Genomic DNA, 16,377 nt, shown 5'->3' with positions numbered 1-16,377 from the left:
AAGTAAGCGAATCGCCGCTTTCTCTTCCGTAGCTGCCCCCTGCGTGCCACCTTTGCGCTTGAGCCTCCCGTTCTCCTCCAAGCCTCAGGGAGATCTCCCCCCCACCCCGAAGCGAAGACCCCGGGGGGGGGGGTGTCATTCGGAGAGGGGCAGGGCGGGCGGGCGGGACGGCCTCCGGAGGCGTGGCCCCGCTGACGTCAGCAGAGGCATGAATGAACCGGGCGAGCGCTTTCCCACCAGCTCCCATTGAGCTTTTCGTCCCGTGGCGGCTGGGCTGGGCTGCGCTGCGCTGCGTTGAGTGACTCCGGGAAGGCGGCTCACTCCGCAGAGGACACGGAAGGCAGCGGTGGGGGGACTCAGCGACAGGATGGGCAGGCTGCCGAGGCTCAGCTGCGGGACCCTCCTGGTGCCCGCCTTGCTCCTGCTCCAGGCGCTCCGCAGCTGCCAGAGCCACGAAGGTAAGGAACTGCGCGTGGACTGCGGCTGCTTCGGACGGCTCCGATCGGAGGGACGGCTGGCGGCTCCTTTGGCTTCTCTCCTCCAGCCTCTGCCCGTCCGGCACACACACACTCACACGCACCTCTCCCATTGTGGCTAAGCCGACTTGGGCGGTGGGGCAGGAAGGGAGACTTAGATCCGCCCCCCCCCCTTCCCGGCCTCTGGAAGGAACTGACTGAAGTTTTCCGGGGCTCCTCGCCCCCCCCACACATTCCCCCCCTCTTTCTCACACACACTCCCTCTCCCCCCTCACACACACTTTCTGTCTCTCTCTCACACACACACTTTCTCTCCCCCCTCTCTCATACACACTCCCTCTACCCCTCTCTCACACACACTCTTTCTCACACACACACTCCCTCTCCCTCTCTCACACACACTCTTTCTCTCTCTCACACACACTCCCTCTCTCTCACACACACACTTTCTCTCCCCCCCTCTCTCTCTCACACACACTCCCTCTACCCCCCCTCTCTCATACACTCTTTCTCTCTCACACACACACTCCCCCTCTCTCACACATGCATACTCCCTCACACACACACTTGTTCTCTCTCTCACACACACACTCACTCTTTCTCACACACTCTCACACACACACTTTCTCACACTCTCTCACCCACACTGTCTCTGTCTCTCTCTCTCACACACACACACAAACACACGCGCACACACACTCCGGCCCTAGTTGCGCTGCCAAAGTTGCTTTCTCCCAATGCCTGGCAAAGGTTAATCTCTTCCCTTTAGAGTGAAGCTGGGATGCCTGGAGGAGAGAGGAAGGGGAGGGGGAGAGAAGGGAAGACTGGCTTGCCAGATCTCCAGCAGGGGGGAGATGGTGGGGGACTGGACTGGAGGAAGGTGGTTGGGAGGAAGCAGCCAGGGGGAAAACTGTGGCCGAGGAGGAGGAAACCAACCAGCCATGCTGCCTTTGGTGGCTGGTGCCACTTTGCTCCGAAGGAGGGTAACAGCAGCTCAGTTTCCGGCTGGGCTGGGCACGGTGGGAAGGCGCCAGACACACCCTGAAAATATGACTGCCTTGTTTTACTTCCAAGGTGTGTCTGGGGAAGCGGCGGGGGGGGGGGAGGGAGAGACAGAGGCCCAGGATGCAGTTACACACACACACACACCTCCCAGACAAGTGTTTGACTTCACATGGCCGGTTGCCCCAAGTGTGTGGCAATTAGAAGGGACACCACACACCCGCAATCACAGAATAGGAGAAACCCCGGACTTGGCATTGTACTCAAGCATTGCCCACAGACTGAATAAAACTGCAGAACACTGCAGGGAAAATAATCGGTGTCCTTGTGTGTGTGTGTGTGTGTGTGTGTGTGTGTTTGTGTGTGTGTGTGTGATTTAGAAAAAGTCAGGGAAGAAAGGAAAGGGAGACACGGATATTGACAGGCCCTACATGGATAGTGGATGTCCCCCTCAGATTTGGGGGGGGGCAATCTAGGGTGCCGGAAAGGGGCCTCACCTCATCCTGTGTTGGGGGGGGGGAGGCTCTTGAATTAGAGCAGCGGTTCTCAACTTGTGGGTGGGGACCCCTTTGGGGGTCAAACGACCCTTTCACGGGCATCATCTTAGACCATCGGAAAACACATATTTTCAAAAAAATAGGAAAACATAACATAATTTTATGGTTGGGGGTCACCACAACACGAGGAACTGTATTAAAGGGTCGCGGCATTGGGAAGGTTGAGACCCACTGATTTAGAGGCAAGCCATTCTCTCTCTTTTTTTAAAAATGTTTTATTTATTTTATTTATGATACTTTTCACCCCCATCAAACCGTGTGCGAACTGGATCCAATGACTTGAGAGACTTCGCAGCCTGCGTATTTGTGCGGTTCTATTCATTACCATTCTCAAAAGGGCGCTTGTTCTTATATTTAAGATCTCAGGGTCCCGAAAAGGTTATTGATTAAGCAGCTTTGCGTGCTTTGTGGAATCGGTGTGTGTGGGTGTGTGTTGGTCTTTAACGTTTAAGTACAATTATCTCTATTTAAAAAAAAAAACACCTGAAGAGCTCTTGTTAGAATGAAAAGGTGACATAGGAAGGATATATGGCCGTGATCGCGAACCTATGACATGCGTTCCACAGGAGGCACACGGAGACATATTTGCTGGCATGTCAAGTCGTCGACTCCGGCACGCATCCGCGCGCCTGCCAGCTGATTTCCGGCCTTCCGGAGAGTTGGGGGTGGCTGTTTTCACCCTCCCCAGGCTTCAGGAAAGCCTCTGGGAGGCTGGGGAAGGCGAAAAAGAGGCCCAACAGGGCATCCGTGTACCTGCCAGTGATTTCCAGCCTTCCGGTTTGCCCGTTGGGACCGTTTTCACCCTCCCCAGGCTACAGGAAAGACTCCGGAGTCTGGGGTGGGGGAGTTGTGCACGCATGTGCCGGGGTGGGGGGGTTCGCGCGTGCATGTACAGGTGGGCAGGGAGGCTTGAATTGGTGTGGGCACGCACGCGTGTGCGGGCATTAGTGGGGTACGCGAGCGTGCACGATAACGCACCTGTGCACAATTTTGGCACGCCATAAGAAAAAGGTTGGCCGTCGCTGGTATAGGGTGTGAAAGAGAGAGAGCCGAGGTGGCGCAGTGGTTAGAGTGCAGTACTGCAGGCCACTTCAGCTGACTGCTATCTGCAGTTCGGCGGTTCAAATCTCACCGGCTCAAGGTTGACTCAGCCTTCCATCCTTCCGAGGTGGGTGAAATGAGGACCCAGACTGTGGGGGCGATATGCTGACTCTGTAAACCGCTTAGAGAGGGCTGAAAGCCCTATGAAGCGGTATATAAGTCTAACTGCTATTGCTATTGCTAATTACAGGGATTGAGGCCTGGGCGTATTTGAGAGGCAACCTGTTTCAGGATGATGGAAACACAGAGAATGGGTTTAGAGCAGGGGTGTCAAACTCAAGACCCGTAGGGCGCATCCAGCCCGCAGGGTGTTTAGATCCGGCCCGCAGGCCCGGCTTGGAAACAGTGAAGGTCCACGGCACTGCTGCCAGCGAAAACGGAAGTCAGGGGGGGGGCGTTTTCACTGGCAGAGGGCTGCCCCCCCCCAACACGAGTGATTTCAAGGTGGCCATGCCCACCCCCAACCCCAAGGTCAAACACCTTGATGCAGCCCTCAATGATATGGTGTTTGACACCCCTGGGCTAGAGGGAGGGTCTCCCTCCTCTGGGAAAGCGGGGAGGGTGAACTTTGTATTCAAACCCACGGAGATAAATGTGATATTGAACGGCCTGAAGATGATTTTTGTGGAATGATACGCTTGGGATCCAACTAACGCAAGCAAGGGAGCATGAGGTGGCCCTGTTGTATCTCTGCTTTTCCGGCCGACCGCTTGGATTAGAGAAGAAGTGGGGTTCTCGCCCAGATGAGAAAGCAGCTGGATTTGGAGATCTTCGCTGCCGGGGGGGGGGGAATCTTCCCGATTCTGCTGCCTGGTTACATAACTACGGGCCCAGCGATGGTGCAGAGAGTTCACACCGGATTGAGCAATGGCAGTCTGGCTGCTATCGTAGGCGGAGGCTGGCCAGGGAAGGGCTCCCGAATGGACCCCAGGAAAGTCAAGCTGATCGATGTGATCAGCCTATCGGAGAGCAAGTGTCTTCTTAAAACTGAAAGAGAAAAGGCAGAAAGGTTGGCAATGTTCGGAGGTTCGAATCCCCAGTACAGGTCTCCTGCGTTGAGCAGGGGGTTGGACTAGATGACCTCCAAGGTCCCTTCCAACTCCGTTACGGTTAACTATAACTACGGTTCAGCTATAACTCAAACAGTGCTTAGCCCTGACTGCGAAAAGATCTTGCCTAGGACGTTCCTAATAAGTGACTAGTTTTGAACTGAAACTTGGCTCGATACTCATGAATTAATTAGGGCATTTTTAGGAAGCCTTACACCCGCTCTGCGAGTGGCTCAGAGGAACAGGCTCTGTTTTTCCTTCATATGGGAGGGGCAGCCTCCTCCTTCCCTCTCTCCCACCCTCCCTCCCTCTCTCTCTCTCTCTCTCACACACACACACACACAAACACACAAACACACCGGCCTCTCAAATGAACAGTTCCAAAGATGAGTCTTTCCCTACTTAGCCATGCAGGACAGGCTCCTGGGCTGGGAATGCTTCTGCGTTCAGGGCTGAAGAGTCATGCCAGAAATATTCGGAAAGGAGGAAATTCACAATGCCGCTTCCCAGCTTAGCCACTTTCCCACCTGACTAGGCCTCCCAGTCTCTGAGCTGGGCGGAGGGAAACCTTGAAGCCTTCCAGGGCAGCCCTTCCGCCGAGCCAGCAAACGAACAAGTCCGGGCCTATCCCTTTGGAAGGGTGACGCCATGTTTCCGAAAGCCGACATCTAACCCTTGTCGCTTCTCGGGTCTCGGCAGCTCCCATCTGGAAGATTGGAGAAATTATCCTAACTCCACAATTGTTATTTTTATTTTAAATAGAAAAAAATACAAACATAGTACATATACATCTAAATATAAAAAAGAAAGAAAAAGAAAAAAAAACTAATATTACAGTGCACGCCCACCCCCTGGAGATCCTTCCCCCTGCTTATATTTATTTCTTCATCCATAACAGAGGTCTTTAAACTTTGCAACTTTAAGACTTGTGGACTTCAACTCCTTGAAGTCCACAAGTCTTAAACTTGCCAAGTTTGGGGACCCCTGATCTATCACAACTAAAAGATATACAATATATTCCAATTGTGCCCTTATCATCTCCAAAACAACATATATTCTTGAGTAGGTTTATTCCCTTTGCCTTCCACCAACACAGATTTTATAAACCCCCCCTTTATTTCATTATAATTATTTGCATTGATCAGCCCTCTTTTAAATTTAATTTCTGGTATTAATTTATCATTTGTTGCCATGCTCCAAATTTCATTATATCACTCATTTCTTTGAATATCCCAATCTCATCCCCAATATTTAGCCATCACTAATCTAGTGGCCATTACCAAATTTACAATCAATTCCTTTTTTTGTTTCATTTATATCCTGTTTTTCCACCAGCAACAGATGAATGAATGTTGTTTACTATTTTACTTTTATGTACTATTTTGTGTCTATTGTCTGTACCCTCCCTTCCCCATTTTATGTAAGCCGCCCTGAGTCCCCTCAGGGAAAAGGGCGGCCTATAAATATTAATAAAATCACTAAAATCACTAAACAGTAATGCAATTCTCGGTGACATGTCTAAATTTATATTCAAGAGTGCTCTAATTTATCTAAACACCGTGTCCCATATTTTTTGTGCAGTCCCACCACATATGTGTATATGTTCCAACTCTTTCTTCTTGGTGACCCAAGCCACCAAGTTACTACCGGTTCATCCGAACCGATCCGAACCGGTAGGAAGCCATCTCTGCTCCTCATGGCCCAAAGACAGCAAGGGCCTGGCCTTCTCTGCCAGCTTCCTTGAAGCATCCAGGGTGGCAGCCTGGCAGGGGAGAGGAGGGGGCCCTACTGCTGCTGCTTTGAGCTTGCCCAAAGAGAATTCTCCACCCCACCCCATTGCAGACCCACAAGCCAGGGGAACCTCTTCCAAGCCTCAAATCTGAAGGGCCGTGCTGGGCTTGCAAGAAAAGGCAGGAATGAAGTTAATGAAGGGGCAAGGAAGGCTGGCTGGCCTCTAATTATGGTGGCGGGCTGGGTGGGTGCGGGGGGAGGCAGGCGGGAGAGATCTGTCCAGTAAGCAGTTCCCCTTTTGCCCGGCTCTTCTCAAGACTCTTGTGTGGCGATCCCTCCTTCGCTGGCTCTCCCAAAACCGCATCTTCCAACCGAGTTGAGGGCGGTGCGCAAAATCACTCTTCAGATTTCCCTCGTCCTAAACCGCCTCGCTCTCTCTTTCTCTGTGTGTGTGTGTCTGTGTGCATGTGTGCTGATCTGCAATAATGTTAGCATTGTGGCGGATTCTGCCTTCCTCCCATTTGCCTAACTTGAATTTGTTTTAAATCTCCCCAAAAAACTGACGACATGGACTCTGAAAGGGCTCCGATTAGGACAAACTGTCCCGGGGCCTCGGAAGTGCACGCGTATCGGTTGGAGGTGCCACGCGGGGGTGGCTTCTGGCTGCTGTGATTGCCGGTTCGCTCAGGGATGTGCCGCACGCACACCCTGGATGCTGCTGTGCGTGCATGAGCAGTACTAAAAAAAAAATACTTCTGCACATGCGCAGAAGCCCAAAAGAAGATGGCGGCGCCTACGGTGCTGCCGAGAGAACTGGTTCGAGGGCGTGGCAGGCCTGGGTCGCTGCTGGTTCCAGCAACCCAGCCTGCCAAGTTGCTACCTATTCGGCCAAACCGGTAGGAACCAAACTCTGGTGCCATCATTGCACAGCTTCACACAAGGGCAAGATACTGAATTCCTGCCTGCTACTTTCTCCTCAGTCTAGACCCGTGATGGTGAACCTATGGCATGCACGAGCTTTTCGAGAAGAAAGGTCAGCCGTTCGGCGGTTCGAATCCCTAGCGCCGTGTAACGGAGTGAGCTCTCGTGACTTGTCCCGGCTTCTGCCAACCTAGCAGTTCAAAAGCACGTAAAAAAGTAGAAAAATAGGGACCACCTTTGGTGGGAAGGGAACAGCGTTGCGTGCGCCTCCGCGAGTTGAGTCATGCCAGCCACATGACTACGAAGACGTGTCCGGACAGTGCTGGCTCTTCGGCTTTGAAACGGAGATGAGCACCGCCCCCTAGAGTCGGGAACGACTAGCACATAGGTGCAAGGGGAACCTTTACCTTCACCTTTAAACCCAAGGGATCTTTCTGATCCCTTGTGGTTTGAATTCGAATCCCGCCAATTCCCTAAACTCGGGTAATTGGGGCAAATTGTTTTAAAGCGTCCATCTCTGTTGCCTTTGTTAAGAGGTTGCTGCCAGAAGCTGGAGCTTCCTTGGTCTCCCTAATCTTGCGGTGGGCGGGGGGGCTGCGGTGGGGGTGCCCCCTTCAGGAGGGAGAGGCTTCTGCGTATGCTCAGATGAACTCTCTCTCTCTCTCTTAGGGCATCAAGATCTTGGGCTTGGCTTGGCATTCGGGCTTTTTCAAATCCATGCAAAAAAAATTCTGAAGCCAGGACTTTGATTTGAGGTTTTTGCTGCTGTCAGGCTCCACTGCGTTTCATCTCTGTGTCACTGACGGCACAAATTCCTGCAAACCGCTTGGCTATAAATCCTTAGCCAGGCGTGGAATTGTGGGCTCTCATTCCCCTCCCTCCCTCCACCCCCCCCCCGACCCAGCTTTGCATGGGATTGAAAAACAGGCCATTTTTTTTTTAAAAAAAACCCCAACCTTCTGCAGGCTGTAAGAAGAGGGTGAAGTTTAAAATTAACTCTGGAAGTTGGTGGGAAAGAAAAACGATTCCAGATGTTGCTTACAAGCACTCTGGGAGGAGACGTGATTTTTTTTTAAGCTCCTTTGATTTACGAGGGTCAGGAATTGAAGCCATCATGCAAAGCTCGATTGCGGGGGGGGGGGGGGAATGGATTGAAGCCCAGGCCTGACTGACCCAAAAGGTCACAGGGTCACTCACTGGCTCCCTCGTGGAGGGAGCCACTGGGAGGACGAAAAGAGAAAGAGAGAGAGTGGTAAGCTGCATCTGATGGAAGAGAAGATTGACAGTGTTCCCAATAAGCCTTCGAAGGATGGCTCCATCGGGGCAGTTGAGACTGAGTATTAATTCCTATTAATTGAGGGGGCCGGATGCCCTGATCTTAGTTTTCTAAGATCTAAAAATCTAAACTAAAAATTAAGATCATGGCATCCGGCCCTCTCAACTCCTGGCAAATAGATGGGGAAGAAATGGAGGTCGTGGCAGGTTTTATTTTCCTGGGCTTCAAGATCATCGCTGATGGGGGATGCAGCCAAGAAATTAAAAGATACTTGCTTCTGGGAAGGAAAGCTATAGCAAATCTAGACAGCATTCTAAAAAGCAGAGACATCACCCTGCCAACGAAAGTACATCTAGTCAAGGCTGTGGTTTTCCCAGTTGCAATGGATGGCTGTGAAGGTTGGACCATAACAAAGCCAAAGAATGGAGGCCTTTGAACTCTGGTGCTGGAGAAGACTCCTGCAAGCCCCTTGGACTGCGGAGGCCATCCAACCGGTCAGTCCTAGAGGAGATCAACCCTGGTTGCTCTTTAGAAGGCCAGATCCTGAAGAGGAAACTCAAATCCTTTAGGCACCTAGTGAGAAGGAAGAAGGACCCCCTGGAGAAGAGCCTCATGCTGGGAGCGATGGAGGGCAAGAGAAGAAGGGGACGGCAGAGAAGGAGGTGGCTGGATGGAGTCACCGAAGCAGCAGGCGTGAGCTTCAATGGACTCCAGAGGATGGGAGAGGACAGGAAGGCCTGGAGGGACGTTGTCCTTGGGGTTAAGATGGGTCGGACACGACTTTGCAACTAACAACAACAACAACAACAACAACAATTCCTAAAGATGCCCCTTGCCTTTGGGCCATGCCTCTGATCTATTTTGGGTCTGACCCACTGAAGCAGCTCTTGTGTTAGAGGGATCAACTCCATTCCATTCTAGGCATAGAACTTTAGATTAATTTCATGTTAAGTATCCATTCTCGATTTAAGTTTCTACACAGCCATCCCCCCACCCAGCTCTTCATGAACCCAGATTGGACTTGCCCCTTAAATCTCCTGAATGGCTGCATGTGCCAGGAGAGCTTGGTGCCCCGCCCCCCCCCCCCCCATCCCAGGAAAGTGTAACCCACAAGGCAGGAATTTCCAGAGGCTTGACGGAGCCAGTAACGTCTCTAGGAGGGCAATGGAGCTGGAAATGCCACAGGCCGCATGGACTGCGGGGCAACAGGGAACCTCTCCGCAGCTCACGGAGGCTTAGGTTTGAGGGAAAGACTGTGCTGTGGCCCGATAGCGGCCAGCGGATCTGGCTGCAGATTCGGACAGTAAGGAGGTTGGGGAGGAAGATGGGCCAGTCCTGGAGTCTGGGGAAGGCGCTGATGAAGGCTCTGTGTCGGAGGCAGAGAGGGGGCCAGAGCTGTATGCCAGTTATCAGCTGCCTTCAGAGTCAGACATCAGTGAGGCAGAGGAACAGCTGGAGCCTGTTCCCAGTGAGCGCATGTGCAATTGCCAGGCGAAGGGAACGGCTAAACAACAGGGATCGACTTGGGAGTAAGTCCACAGGTGGACGATGAATGGCCCCTCCCAGAGGACATAAAAGAGGAGCGAAAGGGGAGTGGAGTTTGCCAGTGACAACTAGTTTACTTAATTGGTTCATGACTCTCCGAGACTCCTTGCCAAGTTTTGCAGAGATCGGCCTGGCAGCTGTCCAAGCCAGATAAGGTCTGTGACCATAAATCCTCCCTTGAAAGATTTTGCTGGATGTGAATGAGCAGAATTCACAGTCAATTAATAAAAGGGACAAGGAGTTTGCTTCATGCTCTCGGGAAGCCAAGGTCAGAACAGACTGCTGTACAAAGGGGGGATCCCGGCCAAGTAAGCGGTCGGACCTCCACCTGCTGTGGGGCGCGTTGGCCCTTTTTGAAACGTGCAGCAGCCTTGTCCTAAGAGGAGGAAGTGTCCTTTGGGCGGTCTGTGATACGGAAGAGGTTTTAACGTACACAAAAGCCTCACCACCTACACCCCTGACGATGGGCTTAGTCACCTTTTGTCTGTCCCAAGACTCTCCCAGATTCTCGGGTCAAAACGTCAGGATTTGGAGATGACACATATCGAGGTAACTTGGCGGCAAGCCAGAATTAAACAGCCTTTGGCTCTTCTAAAGGCACCTCTGCTTCCAGGAGCCCATAGAGGAGAGGAAAGAGTCACAGGGGACAGGATACTCCACGGCTCGGATCTTGGACAGGAGGAGGAGATGGGGAAATGCTTCCACAGGTGCAGAGCGGGTACTGCAAAACTTATTTCTTATCCACTTGTAGCCAAAGATTTGGGAAGTCCTACTTGTTTAACCTTGGAACTACGAATACTTTAAAGCAAGGGTCACCAGTCTTTTGGACCTCAGGTTTAGGTTTAAGTTTAGGTTTATTGATTTTGTATGCCGCCCACTCCCGAAGGACTCCGGGCGGCTCACAATAAACAGGGGGGGAATAAATAAGACAATACAAACAATATTAAAAATCCACAGCAGTCACAATTGAAACGGGGGTGGGTACATTCCAAACATTCCAACCCCCAGCCTGCCGGAACAGCCAGGACTTAGTAGCTTTACCGAAGGCCGGGAGGGTAGTAAGGGTCCACGGGGAGCTCATTCCAGAGGGCCGGGGCAGCAACAGAGAAGGCTCTCCCTCGGAGGGTCGCCAGCCGGCATTGGCTGGCAGATGGAACCCGGAGAAGGCCAAGCCTGTGCGATCGAATTGGTCTTCGGGAGGTAATTGGCAGGAGACGATCTCTCAGGTACCCAGGTCCGATGCCATGTAGGGCTTTTATAAGTAGCGACTAGCACCTTGAAGCGAGTCCAGAGACCGATGGGCAGCCAGCGCAGCTCGCGGAGGATAGGTGTAACGTGGGTGTACCTAGGTGCACCCACAATCGCTCGCGCGGCTGCATTCTGGACTAGCTGAAGTCTTCGAACACTTTTCAAGGGCAGCCCCATGTAAACCACTACCTTCATAACAGTGGTGGGATTCAAATAATTTAACAACCGGTTCTCTGCCATAATGACCAGCTGGGTAGGCATAGCTCGGTGGTCATGTGACAATGTGGCTGTGGCCAACTCACGTCGATGGGCGCTTCGTCTTAGCTGTTACAATGTAATAAGGGTTAACCGGAGAGGCAGTTTCTGTAAGCAGGGCAATAAAGATGAGGCTAGAAACAACACCAGAATTTTTCCTTCCTGCCTTCTTTACAGGATTAGCCCTGTAAAGTGGGGAAAAAATAAAATAAGATTTCTTCCAACAACCAGTTCTCCGGACTGCTTAGAAAGTTACGAACCGGTTCTCCCGAATAGGTGCGAACCGGCTGAATCCCATCACTGCTTCATAATTTTAAATCCCGTGGACCGATAATATGAATTCGGGATGGGATGGGGTCCTTCGGGCACTTAGCTTTGCCGCCTGTTAGCGGAGAGAAGCGCCCAGGGATTGAGACACTGCACAAAAAATATGGGACAGAGAAGGGAAGGGTGACAGAGGGAAGAAAGGAGGTAGGGAGAGGGAGGAGAGAGGGAGAAGAAAGTGATGGATAAGGTACAAATATGGTGTATGGAGAGCAGAAGAGCCAATGATTGTTTTTGGGAGTTGATGGTAAGATGAATTGATGTAAACATTTAATAATACAATACGATGTTGGCTATGTGTTGGCTATCTATTCTATTCTATTCTATTCTATTCTATTCTATTCTATTCTAACTTTGGGGAGAAAATTATCCTTTTCCTATTGAGCGCCCTGCTCCCAGGGATTAGCCGCTGGCACAACAACTGCCACTCTTAATGGTTAAGGGGCATCCCATTCTCTTTACTTAAGACCAGTGGTCAGCAACCTTCAACACTCAAATAGCCACAAATGTCCCAACCAAAAGCCCCCCATTCAATTCTGGAGCTGACTGGAAGTCCAGTTCCCCCATCATAGAGTCTCCTCCTAGCACGGCATCCTTTTTCCTCTACCTGTCCTAACTGAAAGCCCTATCAACTGTAGAGCCGACTGGCGACAGGGAGCCGCAGCAGAGGGATGAAAGAGCCACATGCGGCTCCAGAGCCGCAGATTGCCAACCCCTGCTTAAGACTTATCTGGAGGTTTTAAGTCTTTGCCTCTCCCTGCAGCTGTGAAATCGTCTGCATTCCCCATGCGTTTCTAGAGCTTTAAAGACTTCCTATTATTTCCCCACAAGTTTGAAGGGCTTATGGGTCTCAAGCGATACTGTCTTAAAAGGCATCTTTTGGCACACGTCTCCTTTTTTCTTCTAGTCGTCCTGCTAGATTTCGCCAAGGCCCAGGGGGATCTCGGATGGCTCAATCATCCCTATGGAAAAGGGGTAAGTCGCACCTCTTGCAAAATTGCTCCTGGTCTAGAAAAAACAACAACCTTTCAGTGTCAACTCGATTTTTAAGGGTGGAAATTCCCTCTAGTGCAGTGTTTCTCAACCTTAGCAACTTGAAGATGTCCGGACTTCAACTCCCAGAATTCCCCAGCCAGCGAATGCTGGCTGGGGAATTCTGGGAGTTGAAGTCCGGACATCTTCAAGTTGCCAAGGTTGAGAAACACTGCTCTAGTGGGAAAGCCTAGAACAAGCTTTGCTTAAAATATCCGTTTTCATTTTTTTTAAAAAGGGAATAATGACTCTTCTTGGGAGCAACAGGGAAATAAACCTTCCACTGTGGGGTCTAGAATGCAGAGCAACATTAGCAGGGCGGAGAAGGTTGAACGAAAAACGTTTCTACATCGGATTAAAACAGTACAATGATAGGATACCGCTAAACTTAATTGGGTTTTGAAAGGATTGGCAAATGGAAAAAAGTTACCTTTTTAAGTTTTCCCCACACATCCATGCTAGTTGTTCCCGACTCTAGGGGGCAGTGCTCATCTCCAATTTAAAACCAAAAAGCCAGTGCTGTCCGAAGACGTCTCCGTGGTCATGTGGCCGGCATGACTCAATGCCAAAAGCGCACGGAACACTGTTCCCTTCCCACCAAAGGTGGTCCCTATTTTTCTACTTGCATTTTTTAACCTGCTTTCAATCTGCTAGGTTGGCAGAAGCTCACTCCGTTACGCGGCGAGCCGGGATTCGAGCCGCCAAACTGCCGACCTTTCTGATCGACAAGCTCAGCATCTTAGCCACTGAGCCACCGTGTCCCTTTTGGAGTTAGTTAGGTTAGGTTAGGTTTATTAAACTTGTATGCCGCCCTATTCCCAGAGGGACTCAGGGCGGCTAACAAACCAGGAGGGAAGGGGGCAATACAGAAAAAAAAACAAAAGACAGACAACAAAACACAGAAACAATTTAAAACTCACAACAGCCACACAATTCGAGTGGGGATGGGAACTCATCAGCCCCAGGCCTGCCGGAACAGCCAGGTCTTGACGGCTTTGCGGAAAGCCTGAAGGGTGGTGGGGGTCCGAATCTCCACGGGGAGATCGTTCCAGAGGGTCGGAGCAGCCACAGAGAAGGCCCTCCTCTACATCCAACATTAGTGTTAGAGTTAATGTAAATAAATGGTAAAAATACAAATATTTTGTTGGCAGTGCAAGGAAGAGGTTGGAACATATAAACCTATGTGGTGGGACTGCCCCCAAAATATGGCACATGGTGTTTAGAGAAATTAGAGCACTCTTGAATATCAATTTAGACATGTCACCGAGAATTGCATTACTGTTGCTGGTGGAAAAACAGGATATAAATGAAACAAAAAAAAAGGAATTGATTGTAAATTTGATAATGGCAGCTAGATTAGTGATGACTAAATCTAGTGATGGCTGAGCCACTGCATCCCTTTCTAGATTAAGATGTAGATGAGGAGTCTTTATTAGAATTGGCCGTGATGGCCCAGAGTGAGGAGTTGTGTGGCTGTGCGCTGTGTTAAAAGCAACCCCGTGATGTCTTCTCCTCCTTCCACCAGTGGGATCTTCTTCAGAACGTTATGAACGAATCCCTCATCTACATCTACTCCGTCTGCAACGTGCAGGAAGGCGATCAGGATAACTGGCTGAGGACCAACTGGATCTACCGCGGGGAAGCCCAGCGTATCTTCATTGAAATCCAGTTCACAGTCCGGGACTGCAACACCTTCTCACCTGGGACGGGCACCTGCAAGGAGACTTTCAACCTCTTCTACGCGGAGTCGGACGTCGACTACGGCATCAATTTCCAGAAGCGCCAGTTCCAAAAGATTGACACGATCGCCCCCGACGAGATCACCCTGCTGGAGGACTTCAGCACCCGCAACGTCAAGATCAACGTGGAGGTGCGCTCGGTCGGGCCCCTCACCCGGAAGGGATTCTACGTGGCCTTCCAGGACATCGGGGCCTGCGTGGCACTCCTCTCCGTCCGAATCTACTACAAGAAGTGTCCCGCCGTCTTCCGCAATATGGCCAGCTTCCCGGAAACCATTGCTGGGGCCGATTCACAAGCGCTGGCCAAGGTGCCTGGCACCTGTGTGGCAGAAGCTGTGGCAACCGAGGAGCCCTTCATGCACTGCAACTCGGACGGGGAGTGGCTGGTGCCTATTGGCGAGTGCCTTTGCCGAGAAGGATACGAAAAAGACGGCGACAGCTGCAGGGGTAAGTAAAACATGACTCTACCTCTGGCTTTGTTTACTGAATTTTTAGCCTGCCGGGCACTCAATAAACGACGGTTTTGAAAAGTTGAGGAGGGGGCAGATCAGTTCTGGCTTCTATGAAAGTGAAACAATGGCCAGATTCTTGAACTGTAATGGCGAACCTATGGCAGAGGTGGTAGGCAGAGCCTCTTTGCGGTTACGTGAGCCAGGGCCCCAGCTCAGCTCCACTGTGTATGTCCGCGTGCCTCCCGCCAGCCAGATAATTTTTGGGTCTCTGCCGTGTATGCCCGGGGGAATGGGGTACATGCACGAGCATTTGCGGTGTAAAGGGGTGTCGTGCAGGGGTGGGGGGAGTGTGGGGTGACATGTGGATTTGCAGGAGGGCAGGGTGCGGGAGGGGTGTATTGCATTATGGGTGTGGCCGCACATGTACACTTTTGACACGTGACAACAAAAAGGTTGTTCTAGCATGACAACCCAAGGGAAGCAAGCGGGCTTATCCCATTTTCATTTGGTTGGGGCAGGAGTGTGTGTGTGTGTGTGTGTGTGTGTGTGTGTGTGTGTGTGTGTGTGTGTGAACTGGAATATTGCCAAGACGAGACTGAGCAGAAAGAGTAAGAATGTACACAGACGTAAAGGACTGTGCACACTTAGAATAACAGAGTTTGGAGGGACCTTGAAGGTCTTCTAGTCCAACCCCCTGTATAGGCAGGAAACCCTACACCCCTTCAGATAAATGGCTATCCAACATCTTCTTAAAAACCTCCAGTGTTGGGGCATTCACAACTTCTGGAGGCAAATTCTGTTCCACTGATTAATTGTTCTCACTGTCAGGAAATTTCTCCTTAGTTCTAAGTTGCTTCGCTCCTTGATTAGTTTGCATCCATTGCTTCTTCTCCTGCCTTGAAGTACTTTGGAGAATAGTTTGACTCCCTCTTTTTTGTGGCAGCCCCTGAGATATTGGATGACTGTTCTCATGTCTCCCCTAGTCCTTCTTTTCATTAAACTAGACATACCCAGTTCCTGCAACCGTTCTTCATATGTTTTAGCCTCCAGTCCCCTAATCATCTTGGTTGCTCTTCTCTACACTTACTTCTCTGCAGGTCCTTAACCTAGCCCCTTATTTTGGGGTGGATCAAAGGGCTTTGAAGCCACATGAGAAGGAGGGCATCTAATATCCAAGCAGAGGTGGGGGGGGGGATTTGCCATGGCTTTGCCCTTCCTGTTGGAGAAATAAGGGGGCTCCAGGACAAGCCTGGCCTTGGAGATCTGACCATGGGGAAGCATTTGCAGGTGGATGCCTGGCAGGAGAGGTAGTACAGGGGCTCCCTTGCAGCCGCTCCCCAGGTGTCGTGCGGGAGGCCGAGCAGGTGTACTTCAGCCCTGCAGGAAACTGCTGGAGAACCAGCCGATCCCCTCCCTCCCTAGAGAGACACCCTCTGTCTCCTGGCTGGGGTGTGCCGTCTCTGGCTCAGTTCCTGCTTGACAAGAACAGCGGGGTGGCAGGGAAAAACCTCAGATCCTGCCGGCACCTGGCAGAGCCAGTGAGGCCATTTGACAGGGCGGGTTTTTCCCTGCTTCAGAAGCTACCGCTAAGGATTCGATCATGGGGCCTGAAAAAGTCAGTGTATGTCCCAACAGGTGATTGGGCATTCCTTGGATAGGCAGAATGTTC

The 16,377-nt window shown here is 51.2% G+C and overlaps 1 protein-coding gene across 1 annotated transcript in view; it reads left to right on the top strand.

Annotated features, from left to right (window-relative positions):
* Nucleotides 1-251: 251 nt before the first annotated feature.
* EPHA2 (EPH receptor A2) overlaps nucleotides 252-16,377 on the top strand; it is a 46,626-nt gene continuing 30,500 nt past the window's right edge. The window contains exons 1-3 of the mRNA XM_087702367.1: nucleotides 252-458; nucleotides 12,393-12,460; nucleotides 14,043-14,703. Of these exons, the coding sequence (XP_087558493.1) occupies nucleotides 368-458; nucleotides 12,393-12,460; nucleotides 14,043-14,703 (820 nt within the window). The 5' untranslated portion in view covers nucleotides 252-367. The remainder of the gene's footprint in view (nucleotides 459-12,392; nucleotides 12,461-14,042; nucleotides 14,704-16,377) is intronic.

This window comes from Thamnophis sirtalis, unplaced genomic scaffold (genome assembly GCF_051295495.1).
Source record: "Thamnophis sirtalis isolate CommonGarterSnake01/CBP01778 unplaced genomic scaffold, rThaSir2_p1.2 scaffold_15, whole genome shotgun sequence".
Taxonomy (NCBI): domain Eukaryota; kingdom Metazoa; phylum Chordata; class Lepidosauria; order Squamata; family Natricidae; genus Thamnophis; species Thamnophis sirtalis.
This window is presented reverse-complemented; position numbering and strand designations above follow the sequence as displayed.